At 38.2% G+C, this 18,268-nt stretch overlaps 2 protein-coding genes across 3 annotated transcripts; both read left to right on the top strand.

Moving 5' to 3' along the window:
• The first annotated feature begins 664 nt into the window (after positions 1 to 664).
• On the top strand, positions 665 to 10,205 carry synpo2b (synaptopodin 2b). The gene is made up of 3 exons (XM_085276768.1): positions 665 to 1,334; positions 2,188 to 4,268; positions 8,895 to 10,205. Exons 1-3 carry the CDS (start codon positions 665 to 667, stop codon positions 9,402 to 9,404), a joined length of 3,261 nt encoding a protein of 1,086 aa, XP_085132894.1. The 3' UTR covers positions 9,405 to 10,205.
• Positions 10,206 to 11,076: 871 nt separating this feature from the next.
• Positions 11,077 to 15,260, top strand: myoz2b (myozenin 2b). 2 transcript variants are annotated; one of them, XM_085276766.1, is made up of 6 exons: positions 11,077 to 11,233; positions 12,204 to 12,320; positions 13,193 to 13,359; positions 13,686 to 13,779; positions 14,456 to 14,618; positions 14,701 to 15,259. In XM_085276766.1, the coding sequence occupies exons 2-6, from the start codon at positions 12,239 to 12,241 to the stop codon at positions 14,924 to 14,926; spliced, it is 732 nt and encodes a 243-aa protein (XP_085132892.1). In that variant the 5' UTR covers positions 11,077 to 11,233; positions 12,204 to 12,238; the 3' UTR covers positions 14,927 to 15,259. The 2 variants fall into 2 exon arrangements, with proteins under 2 accessions (XP_085132892.1, XP_085132893.1); XM_085276767.1 differs by lacking the exon at positions 12,204 to 12,320 and having other exon boundaries at positions 11,078 to 11,233; positions 14,701 to 15,260.
• The last annotated feature ends 3,008 nt before the right edge of the window (positions 15,261 to 18,268 follow it).

Genomic DNA, 18,268 nt, shown 5'->3' with positions numbered 1-18,268 from the left:
TTACAGCTGTTTTGAAAAGGACAGATTTTTCTTCATAGTCATTTTCTCAGTTGTGATATAACAACTGATTACCAAAAAACAAGCTAAGAAACAAACAAAAAAAGCATGTGACAAAATAAACAATGTCTTTGAAGGAAGGGAAGGAGGACTGGTGTCTTGGATTTAGTTCTTACATGGAGAGGCTGACAGAGATTTCGGTTGTTGTGACAGATGACGGCAGCGGAGGGAAAAGAAATCTCTGTATAAACACAAGTTCGGAAAACAGCCACCAATTGTTTTGCTTATGCTCTTGGATGTGAATGCTGTTTCCCTCATGATAATACATACCATTCCATTTACAGCAATGGCAGCCCTGTTGAAACTGCCAAAGCAGAGCTGCACTTCCTATTGGGGATAGGAATAATTTAGGAAATAACATGGTAACCACTAATGTCACAAAGGTCACTGAATGCTAAAAATCTCTTGAGCTGAACAGAAAACATGAATTGTAGCCAAGGGTGGACCTTCAGGGGCATGCTATATAGTTATATGTGTGCTGAAATAGTTTGTTATATTGAGATATATATACCTAAAGGGAAAAGATTAATTAGCCTTAAGTTGTTTGTCCTTGTCTTAATGAAGGTATTGCTGGTGAAACCCGGGATATTGTGAAACACTACTAGAGATGGAACCAGAAACGGAAGACCAAGAGCAGAGTGGTAACTTGGCCCCCTGGTCAGGTTCAGATGGGTCCCAGGAGATTTATGTGTCTGGGTCTGTGGTAGAGTCCCACAATGAAGATGAAGTCAGCGAAGCAGAGTACCCGTTAGAGCCAGAAAGTACTTATATCTCCAAGTATGACCCTGACTCCCCAGAACACCTTCAAGAATGGGAATCTGCAGGTGAGCAACAGTCCCCGCCTGAACTTAGTGGAAGTGAAGAAGAAGTATCATATCAGGAAGAGGATGACATCTACCTTAGTGAGTCGAGAGAGTCTCCTCACATCCAAACCTCACAAACATCCCTGCATCCAGAGTGCACAGACTCAGAGGATCATGCTGGCAAGATATCACGGCCACATTCCCAGTCTTCTTTCTCCTCTCTTGGCTGTGCTGCTGATATGACCATGGCCTTGACCCTGACCACAGGACAGCCCACGGGAGCCAGTAATAGAAAAGGCCCAGAGACTGGAAACAGCAAGCTTGAATCTTCAGAGGAAGGAGGGAGCAGTGAAGCACCTCCTGCTTCTGTCTCCTTTGGAATTTCAGATGAGGGTGCTGAGCAGGCAGAGAAGTGGAACTCGGAGTCTGACACAGATCTGTGCAGACCAGACAGGCAGAGGGCAAAGTACACACGTAAGTATCGATCTTCTACCCTCCTTTTATGTGTCAGTCAAGGTAGTACTGCAAACTGCACAGCAGCAGAAAGGTTGTTTTTTTTCTAAGATTTAAAATGATTTAATAAGATTTGTGAACAGTTAAGATATTATTTAGTTACTTTAAATTCAGCCAGCTGAGGCACACATTACAGTCAGTGAATAAAGTTTTTAAAAAGTTACCTTTGGCTGTATTTACTGTAGCTGGTATGTGAATCAAAAGACCTAACTTAATTGATAAATAACTTTGACAAAGCACAATGGGTGCTGCTGTTTTTTCATGCTGTAACACAGGGTCTATTTGAAGTGGACTTACTGGGAGAATACCCATGGCTTTATTAGTCAGAGCAGGATAAGAATAAAATATGACCATATGATGAGGCTGGCAGAAACAAATTTGACAGACACCAGCATGTGTCACCCTGGCCTGTCACCCGATCCCTTTTCCGATCGTAAGCCTTGACTGCAGTGGAAAATGAGCTCCTCACTTTTCTTGCCTTATGGATGCCCCCTAAGTTAGCTGTAAGTAAATATGATGCTTTTATTAGTGTGCTTGCTTCAGCAGGGGGATCTGAAATTGTGTCTTACCTGTCATGCTTCCATTAGTTGCTTATACTAATGGCATTATCAGTCCCATAGCTTTTTTTTTTTTTTTTACTTTACTGAAAATTGACCAATTGAGTACAGTGTAAACAAAAAACATTACAATCCACATTTTCCTATGTTTTATGGTTCAGCTTCTTCTTGTTTTAATCTCTCTCCTTCCTCCTCCTCCTTCTCCTCTCACCCTCGTTCTCTTTCTGTCCCTCCCTTCATTTTTTTCTTTGTCTCAGGGCTCAGTCGCAGCGAGAGCCAGTCAGAAAGGCATGTCAAGGAGACCAAGTCTAAATGCAAGAGAATTGCTCGGCTTCTAACCGATGCGCCAAACCCCCAAAATAAGGGAGCCCTGCTGTTCAAAAAACGCCGGCAGAGAGTCAAGAAGTTTACGCTTGTGAGTTACGGAACTGGTGACAACAAGGTTGACAGTGAAGACCAAATAGAGGAGGGGGCTGAAGAAGTTAGATCAGCCGGGTATAACTTTGTGGCCACCAGTGATTCAGAGTTAGAGGAGCAGTATTCTCTTTATCAGCAGCAGCACAATTTGAGTCTGAATTGGGGAAGTGTTCAAGAAATGGATGCTCTACCAGAGACAAAAGGGAAGGGAGTTTTGATGTTTGCTCAGCGGCGCAAACGAATAGATGAAATTGTTACCGAGCATGAAAAACTGAGGAGTGAAGGATTACCTGTGGAAGTATTAACAGAACCTGCCTGTGAACAAGCACAGCAAATTTACGACACTGAGGAAATGTACGCGCATGCTGATCAGGCAGATCAGAGTTATATGAATGCAAATCTCAAGCAGCATGGAGAATACCAAGAAGATTTCCAGGACATGAACCATCTGTCCAATGTACCAAAACCCTTGGTACCAAACAGAACTGCAAGGCCTTTTCTAGGATTTCAAGATAGCCCAAGTTCTACCCCCATACCTGGGAGTGTTGTTCCAGTTACAAAGAAACACCAAACAAGATTTAAAGTACCTGTGCCTATTAACACTAACCCACAGGTTTGGTCTCCAACTGGAGACATAATAGCCTCAAGAGATGAGCGAATATCTGTGCCAGCCATCAAAACTGGCATCCTACCAGAATCAAAACAGAAAGCCACTAATAAACAGTCATCTGTGCGGGCACAATATTCAGATCTTCACACTCAAAACAAAGGGGAAAGGAGGTCTTATATTGATTCGGAGGAGGACTGTTTTAGTCTAGGTGCTGAAGCTTGTAATTTCATGCAACCCAGAACAATAAAACTCAAGAATCCCCCTCCAGTAGCCCCAAAACCCACCCTCAACCCAAACTGTCCACCATGGATGAGAAGGAGCCCCTCCAGCGAGCCCAATATTCCGCCAAGAAGTCCGGTTTCACAACCTTCGCACAGTCCCGTGGGTCCTCATAGTCAGAATTACTTACAGCAACAAGACTGGGCTCAGCTTCAACAGATGGCCAACCGCTGGGCACCAGATCAAACTCAGGCAACACTTCAAACACCTACTAATGCCTGGGCTCCGGACAGCTCTTCTCAGCTTCATCTGCAGCCAACCACAAATAGCTGGAGTCAACAGCAGCAACGATCCCCTGTGAGTATGCAGGCCCACAGTCCTACTTACAGACCACAGTATCCAACTTCACGCTCAAAGAACAATGCAGACAGCACTTCACACTCAATTGCCTCTTGCCCACCACAAGCAGGGAAGTCATATATCCACTTGTCAAAAGCACCACAGTTTTCTCCAAAGGGTCGGATCTCAGACAGAGGTACCAGTTGGGCTGGTGATGGCCCAGCTATGACTGGAAAAGGTGCAGAATTGTTTGCCAAAAGACAGTCCCGTATGGAGAAGTTCATTGTTGATGCTGAAACAGTGCAAGCAAACAAAATCAGATCCCCCTCCCTGACCTCATCCCTCCCGAACTCTTGGAGGTATTCATCGAATATTCGAGCCCCACCTCCATTATCCTACAATCCCCTTCTTTCTCCTTTCTATGCTGCAGCCAAACAACCCCCTTCCACAAGCCCAAAAGTCAATGTCAAGACCAAAGAGAAATCTAAATCAGCCCCCAAGCAACTCAACTCTTTAGATATAATGAAACATCAGCCTTATCAGTTGAACTCATCACTGTTCAAATATAATGTGGTGCCTGGAACCAAAAGCCCCACCCCCAGCCCCACCCCCAGTCCCAAACCAGCCCCAGTGTCAAAGTTCGAGGTTACCAAAAACCTTAAACTTAGAGTTGCCTCTGCCACTTCTCCTTATAATGCCTCTGAGCTTGCTGTTGAAAGCAAGGCAGAAGTCCCAACTAAGTCACCTGGATCGGTAAGTTCCCAAAGTTCTTCTGCCCAAAACACAAGATTGGCTGAGCCTCTTGCAATTGACAAGCACGTGGATAAAAAGCACACTGCAGCACCTGCAGCCCATCGCTTAACCAAAAAGCCAGCACACAGCGCCAGACCTGCAAGCACATCTTCCCAGCAGCCATCTGCTGCTGACAGCATAGCTTCAGCTTTCTCTCCTGCATCTCTTATTGCTAGAGGCGCACGTCAATTGGCTCCTTGGCCAAAGTTTTCTGCTAAGAAGCCAGTGGTGACAAGCAAACACTGGAAACCTGTAGCCATGCTACATTAATTCTTGTACTGTATATGGTCTTGTTTTGGTATGGTCAACACTGAGACAGTAATTACATAGTTATCTGCAACTTGGCAGCCTCTAATGTGTCTTAACAGGTGGAAATATAGAGTCCTTTGCACTAAACGTAGGCCTCAACTGGAATAATTTGCAGCTATAGAGATCTGTTTAGCTGGCAATGTAAGGAAACAACTTAAGGTACAGTTAAGCTCTTTTAAATCTGTGACAGATAAATTCAACATAAAGTACAACAAATAAACACATTAGCACATAACATAATGTCCCTGACAATTGGAGAAAAAGGGAAAAGCAAAACAAAATAATGTAGATTCTTGTGATGTGCAATAATGTGTGCAGAGAGTCCTGTTCTGCTACAATATCTTATTTTGGTTTTTTTTTTGGTTTTTTTAAGAAAATAGATCACCTGCAAATTTGCATGCTGAGATAGGAACCCATGAAACCCCAGACAATACAAAACAAACACATAATGTTTATTATCTCTCTCTCTCTCTCTCTCTCTCTCTCTCTCTCTCTCGCTATATATATATATATATATATATATATATATATATATATATATATATATATATATATAGATAGATAGATAGATAGATAGATAGATAGATAGATAGATAGATAGATAGATAGATATTTACCCCTATCAAATTAGATTGTTTAATCTTTTATTCAAGTTAATGATAACTGATTTTTACAACTTATACTTATAATACTCATGTGTGTTTGGGGAAACAATTTGCATTTGCTTCAGTCTCATTCCAGACTTTGATGGCATTAGAGCAGCAAAAAGCATTCATTTTGGTTGTGACCTGATGACTAAAATATTCTAAAAATGTTTTTTATGTGGGTATTTTTCAACATGGCCAGTTATTCAACTGTCAGAAATTTCATCAGAAATTCTATATCCTCATCCTTGATGGAAAAAATGAGCAAAATATCATAGAAATTTGAATGTTCTGCTACGGTTTCACGAAAACATCTACTGCAAATCTTTATCCCCTCATCTTTCTGACATGTCAGTGTTTGCACTTCTTGTACTCGGCACTATCATGCTATTAAATTTCTCTTTCCTCCTACTTGTGTACTTCATATGTGTGTTGTGAACAATTTCCCTATTTCCTTTCTCCTTTGTCTTTCTCACTGCCTCACACTTTTGCACATAAGTGGCTCAATCTTGTTGCACTTTTAGCAATTACGACCTAATCTTTCAAACTTAACTGTATTTGTGTGTTACAGCTTTTCGATCTTAATCTCTGAATGTTGAAAGTCTGGAACTATAATCTCAGCCCCCTCAAAAGCAGAATTTGATTTTGCTATTCTAAACATTCATGGACAGCAAGTCATTAGCTTCCGTCATGATAAATAATATATTATCTGTATACAGCAAAGAGGCATTTTTTTCAAATGTATAACTAGAGACAGAGTAGAATTAACTAAAGCTTTGAGCATTTTCAGTGGTTTCATATACCCTTAACTTATTATCGCTGATTAAAGATACAGCAATCACAAAAATCTCCTTACCTTTTTAGTGTTCCTGTTTTCTATTGAGAAACTATACACATTAATAAACTTTTTTGCTTATTTCATGTAGAAATAGCATTTGATTGACATCAATCTCTCTCTCTCTCTCAGTCTAGTTACAGCCATAATTATGCAACAAACACCTTTATTATAGTTACCAGTTCAATTAAATTAAATTCAGTTTAGTTTATTCAGAAGTCAGCTTAAAATACAAGTAAAAAAATGTTAACATGCAAAATAGTTATTTATGAAATTGGACTAAATAGTGGCCCAGGCATCAGATGATATGCATGAAAAATATAATAATAATAATAATAATAATAATAATAATAATAATAATGGATTGCAATAATAATGAATAGCGCTTTTCTAGGCACCCAAAGCGCTTTACAATTCCACTATTCATTCAATTATATACATTTGTCCTCTTGGCCAAGTCTCACTTGGAAAAGAGATTTTAATCTCAATGAGACTTTTACCTGGATAAATAAAAGATCATGAAAAACAAACACAACCTTCTAACATACAATGTCTTATTAATTCAAATATCGTCATATTAATAACACTAATCTAACACACGTAGGCAGTGATAATAGTGTTAGCACATGATAATAGTATTAAAGTATATAAAGTAAGTAGTTTATTAAAGTATGAACTTAAAATATAGTGCTATTGCAGATTTTGAAAGATCTTTGCTATACAGGGTTCAAAATCAAACATATTTTAGTAGCAGCTGTTGTATATAAGTTCTTTTAAATACTGAAAAATATTGATGTTTTAAAGTGCTTCCAAGCTCATCCCAATTCTGTGGACCTCTACAGGTCACATGTAAAATTGCACATTTAAGTTTACATTTCTTTCTCTTAAGAATTGTCTTTTTCCTTGTCCTGTGTGTGTGAGAGGGAAAGTGTATTTGGATAAGCTCACAAACTTGCTAAATACTATAGTATGCAGATTACAGGCAATATGAAAAATGCTACATTCAGTTGACTTCAGGAGTTTGTGACAATGAAAAAGAGAGTTAGAGAGTTATCCAGTCACACAGTTTACAGCATGACTCTGTCTACCTTTAATCTGATGAGAGCTATATAGAAGCTTGTTTCTGCCACTGAAAAAAGCAAAAACAAAATAGTTTTACTTTTTTTTTTCAAAAAAAACATTTATAGTCCCAATTACAGGTTATCATCTCAAAATTTTGATTTTATAACTTAAAATTTCAAGTTATTTTCTCAGTTTCAAGTTGTTGGTTTTTTTCCAGAAAAGTTATTAAATTAAAATTTTGACATACTTACGTGTAGCTAAATGTTTTGTTTGTTTTTATTGCATTAAAAACCCTATTAGAGTGCCTTTAGAAATAGACCCATAACATAAATACTTGTTCAAACTAAAAAAAATAATAAAAAAAATAAAATAAGTAATTTAAAAAAATTGTAATTCTTATGCAAATTCTAGAGGCAGAGGAAATAGTTCCAGTAGTTCCAAGTTTTTTCCCCTGTCTTTTCAATGGCATTAACACTGTACTTGTTTCAAGGTGCTTGAACCAGCAGCAGGTAAGTTCGGAAATCTTCTTCATTTAGTCTGAATAATTCCTAAAATTCAGATATATATGACTTTTACACAAGTGAAATTGTCCATTTGCTACTAATATTGATATTAACCATGTCCATTTGTTTTCACTAAAACATTTTAACAGGATTCATAGAAAAAACAAATAAAACCTCAAAATATTCTACAAATCTGAAATTGCTTTGTAATGTGGAATCTGCACTTTTTAAAAGACAATGTAAGGCATATTTAATCAATCAAAAAAAGACGGAAAAACGGGGGGGACCTCAAAACATTAACACTACTTCTGCCCTTGCTCTGTGGAAGTGTAAAAAGGAAAATGTAATAAAATGACCAAAAAATGACATAAAAAAACTATCAAAGAACAGACAGTCAAGATGGATTTGGTAAAGTAATAAAGTATCTTTACGTTAATTTATTTCACAGAGCTAAAGACATAAACATGAACAAGATTTCAAATGCATCAATGTATTCCTTCTTCTGTGTGCAGAGACACAAGTATACCAGCAGAGCAATTATAGCTACACTTACCACAGGTGTGCAACATCAAATACATGCATTGGTTTCTTTAGCTTCTGCAGGCAATATTGAGTAAACCATTTCTGTTGAGGCATCACCCACGAAGTACAAAGTGCTCTCGTGGGCTGTTAAAACACTTTTCTAAGCAAGGACAGATGCAAGAAATAAAAAGTTTAAAAAGACTCAGAACAGAACAGCTAGAGTGAAGCCACAACAATATCAAATATACAACAATGCTTGACAAGAAAGACAGCAACTCAAGTCAATCACAAAAACAGGGTTCCTAATTTCGAGCAAAGGTAATGACTTAAGAAATATCAGAGGTCTAAGTCCTTATTTAGACTTTTATACCAGGGTAACTGGTGCAACTCAATCCTACATGCTGTTCTTTATTTGAGGCATTTGATAGTATTCCCACCCCTAGCATCGAAACTAATAGTTTCAATACCTGACACTCTTAGGGCTCAAACATTCACATAATGGTAATGTTTTGTCATAGGACAATTCAAGGATAATCTTTATTCAGTAAGTCTTTTTTTATTTTAGAGAAGAGTAACACACATTTTATTACACTTAAAATATGAATACACTTCAAAAGCATTAGCTCTCCAGGTTTCAGAGAAGCCAGATGGTGGCAGCAGAGTCTGCAATGCTGCTGTCACTCCAGCCAACAAGTTTGTGCTTTTCTTTTAGGGATTTGGTAGAAGTCGTTCGCTGAGCCTGCCTCAGAGACTGAGTTCAATGCCTTCTCCTGGACATCTGTCACCAGTGAGCACACCCGGGGTACTGCCAATACAGAGGCAAACATCATTCCAAGAAAAAGTCCACAAACCACTTACACCATGGGAGGCAGCATCAAGAAGCCCTATTGGCTCTGTGGATGAAGCCTTTTTGTTTCTCCCCTCATCTGCAGCTACTAATGCCAAAGCTGCAAAGCACCGGGGATCTCTGCCAGAGCCTCCAGAAGAATGGAAACGCAGGGTATCTCTTGATCCTGCACCTGTCAGTAAGAGTCATTATCATCATGAGGCCCCAGCTTTTCACATTCTTACCAAGAGCAGGACATTCTCACCTGAGAAACCAGCCTTCTATGGGCCTCCCTTCAGACCTGCCCAGCCTCTTAGGGCCAGTATTGGGCAAATGGCACAAGGCTTCAGTCCAACAAAGTGCTCTCCTGTGTACAGTGCATTTCAGCGAAGTTAATAGATGAAGTCAGATATCAGAGAAAGAGAAATAATAAATGATATTAACATTGTAAGGCACAGATTTTCCTTCAGAGTATAGAAAACATGAAATGCAGAGAATTGTTATTTGTCACTAGGAGATGGAGTACTGTATGTCGAAAAATGAGGGTAAGGCTTTGGCACAGTTTAAGCCATTTGTTATGTTGGTTTTGCATTTATGACGAGATGGATAATTATGTTGATTGCATGAAAAAATCATTTGGTTTAAAGCAAGAACATACTGTGACGATTGTGTGAGATATGAGCTCAGCTTTCATGGGAAATGTTGCTATTGTGCCACCAGAGTGTCATCCAAACAGTATTATATCACTCATCCTATAATAATCAGATTTTTTCTCAGTAGTAATGCAGTGGCGATTACACAAGTAACCATTTCCAATAATCTCATTCACTTTATTGACTTTTGTGTTTTTCAGACACCATATGGTTCCTATTTTATCTTTTGCAATGCATTGCCAGAAAAGTTGTAAGCTTACAATCAGTGTGTGTGCCTTAAGGAAAGTGTTATTTAAAGTGACAAACTGTGTGTTGGCTTATTTGCTTTTATTTTGTTGATCTTTTAATAGGAATGAATCCTGCATGAATAAATGCAAAGTTTCCCACCTTTGATCAGACACTGTGTGGTGTTTAAGTGTTAACAGAAGCAGATGCTGTCCTTGAGTGCCAGAGTTTCCAAGTGACGCGTGCAAATTTAAAGTTGGGCTCTTACCGTGTACAATATCACTGTTTTCACTTTTGAAACACAAGAAATAAAACAGATTAAAACACACTTTTAGTGTTGTTATTTGAATTTAATTTGTTTCTCAGAAGTTCCTGATATCAATCTTTTATTGTAAAATTTGACTCTTGAAGAGTAGATATAGTCTTTTTCATTTCTCTGTTTTGCCTTTTTAAATTCAGATTATAGGATAATATCACATGCAGCTGATGCCGGTTTTCCCCCTGAAAAAATGGTATAAATTGCAGGATACATTTTTAAGCTTTTTTTTTAATGGCGGATGTAGCAAATATGATGCAAATTTATATATAGAAAATAAAATGTAATTAATTTTTTTAACAATTTTGTCAGATGGTTCAATAAACGCTCCATTTTTAGATTAGAATTTTCTGGCAATTATTTCATGGTTCAGGCTTTAAAGGGTTAAAATACTGAGTTGACAGGGTTTCAGCCTTATTCCTATTTTAAACTTCACAGACTTTGAAAAAAATTTAACGGTCAGAATATCTTCAGCACTGCAACAGCTTCAACTGCGAGGATAATGACTTTGATATAAAACCCTTCTTGGCAATACTCCATCACCCCTTTAACACCCCTCTCTTATCTGTTTATCATTATCCAGAGTCAGTAATTACACATAACAATAGTAACACAACTCAGTTTGGAGACAGAAGTGCGCACGCAACATTAACAGCTTCCCTAACATGAAGGCATGGTACCTCAGAGGTTATGTCAGCCCACAGAGACATGTCGAATATAAGGCGTCGAGAGACAGGAGAGGCACCAAACAAAATCTCACTGAGTGGGTGTGTGTGCTGTCCATCCTCCCCCCTCTCTCTATGATAGCGATCCTTGCCCCATGGTGTTTGAGATTGGTTTTGAGTGTTTGGCAGGTTAAATTTAGCCTATTGATGTAAGCTGCATTCCAGTCACAACAGACCCAGAGACACACTCACAGTTTGGCTTTAGTGTCCAGGAGTGTGAAGATCAGGGAAGATCAAACTACCTACTGTAGGTTGACCCCTGAGCCTCCGTGTCTCCTCTTCAAGGATACAGGACGACCATCACAGGTATGGACAAGCCTTATCAAGCTTATTTTGTGAATATGTGATGTATTTTTAATTATGCTCTAATAACGTTAACACAGCACTTCTTTTAAAATTTAAAAACAATTAAATTTGACACCATCTAACATTTATGTTTTCTAAATGGCTGCATGTGTGTTTAGGAGTTTATCAGAGCATTGGATATATTTTTGCATTGAGAATCCCATTGATCGTCTTTCTTTTTACTTTTAACATTTTTTTAAATACAGTTCTTCCAAAGTCAACGGCATAGGGCACAGCAGAGTTATTCAACATTTCAGAGTTTCTAAAAAGCATTTTTAGAGCTGTACCATCTTTGATCTCATTCTGAATTTAGCAACAAAGTAAACCTAAAAATACACAAAACACCAGCTACAGAGAAAAATATTTTTGGTCTCATGCTTGAGCAGTTTTATTTGGCTCTGCAGGACAATGATTGTGTCCAGCTACGCATGCAAACTTAGGACACATATTCATCCTTGACCTTTACGCAGCATTAAAAGCGATGCCACTAATGTTAGCTCACATACTGAAAAACTGGTGCAGTGACCACCAGAGATTTAAGAATTGCGTGTATGGCACTAATGCATGTACAATGGAGCTTTATAGGTTATGCAATATGCTGCAATCTTTAAATGTGGCACCTTCAGAGTTTATTATAAAATGACATGAGCAGTATACTGTTCAAATCATCGATATGCAAACAGCAAATGGGACACAGACGTTAGAGACTCAAAAACTATACATGTCTCATGTCTGTGAATTTTATTATGTACCAAAACAGGAACAGAACGAACACTGAATGAATATATTTTGAGTTTTATTTAGAGATCTTTAAATACTCTCCATTTCATACATGGCCTTATATTTATAAACTCATCAACCTATGAGCAGAAAATAAAACTTTATGATTCTGGCAGAACAACTACATCCTGTGTCCTGTATGTGTTTCCAGTCCTCCTGAGTTCTTCTCATCTCGCCAAAGCCACAATGTCACAATTCTGTACAATGCCTGCTGGAGAGAGGAAGAAGTGTGCCACAGCTATATGCCGAGAGGTCCAGGGTACCAGCGGTATGATATTAGAGCTGAGGCTCGGCAGACAAAAACACAAGAGAAAATTCGTTGTTATCAGAGTTCAAAATGTCAAGGCTGCTCTCCAGCGACTACCATAAATCAGCTAATGGGATGATTTATACCTATGGTGGCTATGTTTTTGTCATTTCCAAAGGTCTATTTTTGGGTGGGTGTCAGGGAGGGAGGTTGTGAGGGCCAACTGCTGCTTGGGAAACGTGAAGGTCTGTGACAGCTGGGGTACATTCTGTCTGTACACGTGGATAACGGAGCATCACGTACAGCCAAAACGATTGTACAAGTACAAGTACAATGGGGACAATTTGTTTTCCATGGCAGAGCTCACAGAATTGAAATTATACATTTTGTGACTCATATAATGCTATCTTATGAGCTTGCCTAAACCTAGCCAGGCCGATAAACTGACATTACGTTGTGTATATTTATACTTTCTGTCCCACATTTTCACCTTTAAAACCAGTGCTGCAATGATCTCCTGGACGGGTTTATGGGAAAACAAGCCAGTGGCCACTGTTAATCCCATCCATTCCTACTTTAGTACACAAATGTCTGCAGGAATATGCATCTAACATAGATACAAACTAATATTGTTATTTATGTACTCATGAATGTAGTTTTTATTGTGGCATTGACATAAACCAGGAACCTTTGCCTGCACTCTCTCATTTATAGCAAAACATCAGTTATCAGTGAAAATTAAAATTCAAAGTTAAAACCTAAAGTACATACAGTAAAATACTGGAATATCAAAAAAAATATTGCCTCATCACTATTATGCAAAATGTAATGAATACATTAAACTACATAACAGACTGCTTTTTCCCCATCTTTTCAACTTTGTTGTTGGGCAGGTTACGTTATGGACCTTGGAAAGAAGCTCAGCACTCCTAAAGACATCATGTTGGAGGAGTTATCTCTGCTTTCCAACAGAGGTTCTCGGCTTTTCAAAATGCGCCAGAGAAGATCTGACAAATACACGTTTGAAAGTATTCAAAACGAAGCAAATGCGCTGCTCAGTGTAAGTCGACTTGTTTGTTTTACTTACTTTTTATTCATTATCTCTCTCTGAAGTTCCAGGATTTGGTTTAAAGAAAATCTGTAAAGGTGCCTGCACACATTTATCAGGATATTTGCTCTTAACAAAGAGTGTGGTAAGACATGGATGATAACAGAGACATGTGCCTCGTGCCTTTTACATCCTGCGGGCAAGTCTTCTGAGAGGCTGCTCAGGCACTTTGCTGTTAATGTGCGTGACACAAAAAGCAGCAATAGATGTTAGCAGTTCAACATGTAGCTACACAACTGATATTTTAACCCAATGATGCACTTTATTCTGTTTTGCAGAATGATATTTTGAACATGAATACACACTCTGTGGAAATAAAAGTGGAGCCGCCAGCCAATGGAAACATTGCTAATGCTGAAAAAAAAGATTCAGGTAATTATGCAGCTTAGTAAGTCAGGCTGTTCTTGTTTTATCCAACAGTGAATTAAATGAGGATCTAAATATGGTAATGCAAAAATAAATAAATAAATAAAACAATCATAATCAAAGATGTAGTTTTAAGATGGATTACTCTGTTTTACATTTGCTCCTCTGTACATGAGTCTGAAATTCAGCCGATAAGACTGCACAGTCAAATAAAAGCTACTGATTATGTAATGATGTCATAATAATAACAACTGCTATCATAGATTCATAACAGCTGGTCTTATCTTATGGCAACCGATTTCCAGAACAGGACAACAGCTTTATGGGCAGCTTTAAAAGCGTTATTTAATTGTATTATTTTGACAGCAGAGTCCTGTGCCTCCTCTAAAAACCCTTGAGCACAATATCATCTCATGTCGACACATTACATGATGAGCACACGCTTCAACTATGTGCTATTTTTAAGGCCTCAGATCATATTGATGGACAACTCAGTGTGCCTGTGTTAAGTGTTGTCTAAGCGCAGTATCTATTCATAAGCCTGTCCACTCTAAAACATAATGGCTCAAGAAAACAGCTCAGAGTTAACACGTAAAAGCAAAGCAGGCTGACGGATCATTCTGTTCAAACAATAACCCAGATTATGATCGCCCTTGACTGATTCTTCTTTCCTCCTTCACAGTAACGACTACTGAGAAGTTAAATCCCACAGCTACACACAAGTCATATCACTCCCCATGGGAGGAGGCCCTGCTCCGTGACCCTGACCTCGCTGAAACTCTCAAACTAAAAATGCCAGCAGCAGACCCACGGTCAGAGCTTCCTGAATACAAATGCTTCAACCGGTGAGAAAACTACGAGTCTGTTTTAATGAATTAGAGCTGAGCACAACAAAGACTGACAGTCATAAACTGATCTTAATTACAGGGTTGCCACTCCATTTGGTGGATTTGAGAAAGTTTCCAGAGGAATCACATTTAAACTACCTGAAGTGGACCTGAACCCCCCCAGATACCCAGAGCTCCAGGATGCGGGGTTGAAGAGACCCACCTTCAACAGGACAGCCCAAGGATGGATATCTGAGGGCACCCATCTGATTTTACCCACTATTACCCTGGAGCCCATCTCAGTGCCAGAGTCTGATGACCTGTAGATGATTTTATGCAAAATGATGCCAGCTTGGTGCTGCCTGTGACAAGAAAACAGCCAATTAGTAACACTAATTTTTTTATAAGAGATTTTAATGCACAGAGAGGGTTTCATGTGTTTGACACCCTTTAAACTAGAATGTTTACTGCCTTTGAAGACATGTGTCAAAGAAAACAATGTAAATAGTAAATGGAATGTACCCCTATGTGTTCTGGAGTCTCTAGAGATACTGAAGTATATCTGCAAATTACAAAGATTGTGAAAAATGAATGAAGTGATGAATATAAATTGTAAATAAAAAAATATATATATTTATTGGTGGTGCAAGAAAAAAATGGCCATGCAACAAGTTATTTAGGTAATATTCATAATTCTTCTTGTTAGGTACACCTGTTCATTTGTTTTTTAACACAAATATCTAAATAGCCAATCACATGGCAGCGACTCTGCACACATGAGCATATAGACATGGTGAAGACGACCTGGTGAAGTTCAAACTGAGCAACAGAACGGGGAAGAGAGGTGACTTTGAACGTGACATGGTTATTGGTGCCATATGAGCTGGTCTGAGTATTTCAGAAACTGCCGATCTACTGAGATTTTCCCACACAACCATCTCTAGAGTTCACAGCGAACTGTCCAGAAATGAGAAGATATCCATCAGTTCTCTGGGAAAAATAACTTGTTGATGCCAGAGGTCAAGGGAGAATGGGCAGACTGCTTCAAGATGATAGGAAGCAACGATAACTCAAATAGTCACAAGTTGTCTGCTTCCACATGTGAATGGTAGGGTCAGAATTTGGTGTGAACACTATGAGGACCAGGGTTAGGATCAGGATGGTAATGGTGGGGGATTTGTTGTCATACTTTGGGTTCCTTAGTATCAGTTGAGCATTGTTTAAAGGCCAGAGTGAGTGTAAATTTAGATTTGTAAAAAAGAAAAAAAATCCACTAGGGAAACAATTATAAATCAACATTTATAAATAAACTGAGGTCTAAACTAAATTCATCCAAAAATTTCATCCAAAAAAAAGTACTGAGTGTATGTATAAAAATATTTAAGCTGTTCCCATATTTTTTCTGTGAATGTAACTATTGTATAAAAGTTACACTGTTCTTCTCTCTTACACACACACACACACACACACACACACACACACACACACACACACACACACACACACACACACACACACACACAGAGTTATTTCTACCGTGCCTGAAGGGAAAAAACCAAAACCACTAAAGGAAAAAATGTAATTGTTGTGTTTTATTGTTTCTCATCATAGAAAGTAGGGACAGAAGTTGTAACAGCATCGTTACATATACTGTACAAATACATATAGTAATACAATGAATCACTGTACAGGTGTTTGATACTGAGCTGAAGAATCAGACATGTACCATTATTCCTTATATTATATAATACTTATATAATTATATAATACTTAATTATAAAATATTCCTTATATTATATAATATCATTGTGTGCTATTAATTAATTTCAAAGTGGAAAAGAAACAGAAACAAGCGGTGTCTTCCAGACAGCTGCAAAATATATGGAAGAGAGCGAGGTGAGAAAACAAGAAGAAACGTCACACAAGATTTCTCTAAAATCTCAGAACTCCAGAGAAGGTCGAATAGTGTCTGCAGAATGATGTGCGAGCAGTTCATCACATCAGAAGCTTTTACTTACAGTGCTTAACAAATTTATTAGACCACTTCTTATAAAAAACAAGAAAATACAAATATTTTAGAAATCTATCAAAAACTTGTTTACAACTAAAAAAATGTGATTTCACATTTTCATGTCACTGGATTTTCATGAGAGCTCACACATTAATCAAAGATAACATTCAACCACTAAAATGTTTCTGTCCAGAAATGCAAGCAAATAACTGTGATTTGGCATCTTAATAACATAAGAAAAAAAGGGCTTTATATTATTATTTTTTCTTTTCTTTTGTAAAACAATTACATTGAAAATTAATGGATAACAACAGTAATTATTAAGAGACATAAAAATGTTTTTGGTAATTAGATTGGATGGTGGTCTAATGAATGTGTTAAAGCAAGTTTTGAAGTCTTGTTTCATTCCTGAAATGACACACGCTGTGCATGTTTTGTGTTTTAAATAAAAGTGATGTTTTGTTTTCATGGTTGAGCATGTATGTACATGTACAAACAAAACAAAAAGTGTTACACACGTGTAAGCATGCGTGACATTGATTATAAATTATAAATCTGGTCCAGCTGACCGGCCTTTATGTTTCTCAAAACCTGACTGTCACGGGAAAAAACTACAAGTATTGCAAAAACGCAACTCCCTCTAATAACCACTCATTGTGGTGGCAATGCTCCAGAGTTAAGAGCTGCAGGAAGGCTGGGTTATAACACCACATGCAGAAAACAGGAAAAGAAAGGAAAATAGGTTCATCCAACTCCAAAAATAACCTTAAGAACATTTAAGATGTGTTTGACAGCACATCTGAGCCGAAATCAGCAAACTAACATTCAGCAGGATAAATTTGAAGCCTATGTTGTTGGTTTTTTTTTTTTTTCAGATGTATTTATAAATAACACCTTTTCATGTCTCCCACGGGAGGTTTCAGTGCTAATGCTGGAAAAGACTAACAGCAGAATTTATTTCACTGGAAGAATACACATAATATCTTAAAGGTATTCTCAGATAAGATTGCACAACTCTATCTATATATCTGTTTAGGAGTATGGAGCTAAATATATTCAGGATCACATGTAAATAGTAGTAATGCCTGATTTGCGTCACAGCATCCAGGGTCAAACTTGAAGGTGTCGATTCTTACAGTGAGTGTTACAGTGAGTCACTGGGATAGTTCTGCGTGTGACTGCCAGCCACAGGACAAAGTGCCTGTTTAATATTCCTGAACAGATTTCATTCTTGGACTCAGGATCAACAAGGACTCCTCAGTGTAACAGCTCATAAACAGTGATTTACTTGTTTTTTCACAGGCTGGCACCACATGCTGTGGATACACAAGCCCACACACACAAACATGTATACACTCACATACACAAATGTAAATATTCAAAGTAGGAAAACAGCATGAGCACTTGGCAAGATTTTAAGTCAGTTTTTTTCTCCTTTAGTTTGCTTTACGGTTAAGCGCCAAAACTTTCTCCTGTGCAGGAAAGATGCACTGTAACCTATGTGGGAAAGACACAACCAATTAGTGGCACTTTTGCTGACTCCAGCTTACATGCACCATCAGTCTCTTTGAGTCTTCCTGTGTACACTTATAACCTGCTCAGCTGGGCAGTTTTTCCCCTGCTAGGCCCTCCATCTGCCCGGATTTTTTTTTAGCGA

This window comes from Mchenga conophoros, linkage group LG6, assembly GCF_057382185.1.
Source record: "Mchenga conophoros isolate Kocher_MC1m ecotype Shallow Benthic linkage group LG6, M_conophoros_male_GT1.1, whole genome shotgun sequence".
Classification (NCBI taxonomy): Eukaryota; Metazoa; Chordata; class Actinopteri; order Cichliformes; family Cichlidae; genus Mchenga; species Mchenga conophoros.
This window is presented reverse-complemented; position numbering and strand designations above follow the sequence as displayed.

Bases quoted from the DNA above. Each gene is read 5' to 3' on its own strand.
- synpo2b (XM_085276768.1), top strand. From the start codon at position 665: ATGGAACCAGAAACGGAAGACCAAGAGCAGAGTGGTAACTTGGCCCCC. The intron at 1,335-2,187 runs GTAAGTATCGAT...TCTTTGTCTCAG, and splicing joins GCAGAGGGCAAAGTACACAC to GGCTCAGTCGCAGCGAGAGC. The intron at 4,269-8,894 runs GTAAGTTCCCAA...CTTTTCTTTTAG, and splicing joins CAACTAAGTCACCTGGATCG to GGATTTGGTAGAAGTCGTTC.
- myoz2b (XM_085276766.1), top strand. From the start codon at position 12,239: ATGTCACAATTCTGTACAATGCCTGCTGGAGAGAGGAAGAAGTGTGCC. The intron at 13,360-13,685 runs GTAAGTCGACTT...TCTGTTTTGCAG, and splicing joins AAGCAAATGCGCTGCTCAGT to AATGATATTTTGAACATGAA. The intron at 14,619-14,700 runs GTGAGAAAACTA...TCTTAATTACAG, and splicing joins GAATACAAATGCTTCAACCG to GGTTGCCACTCCATTTGGTG.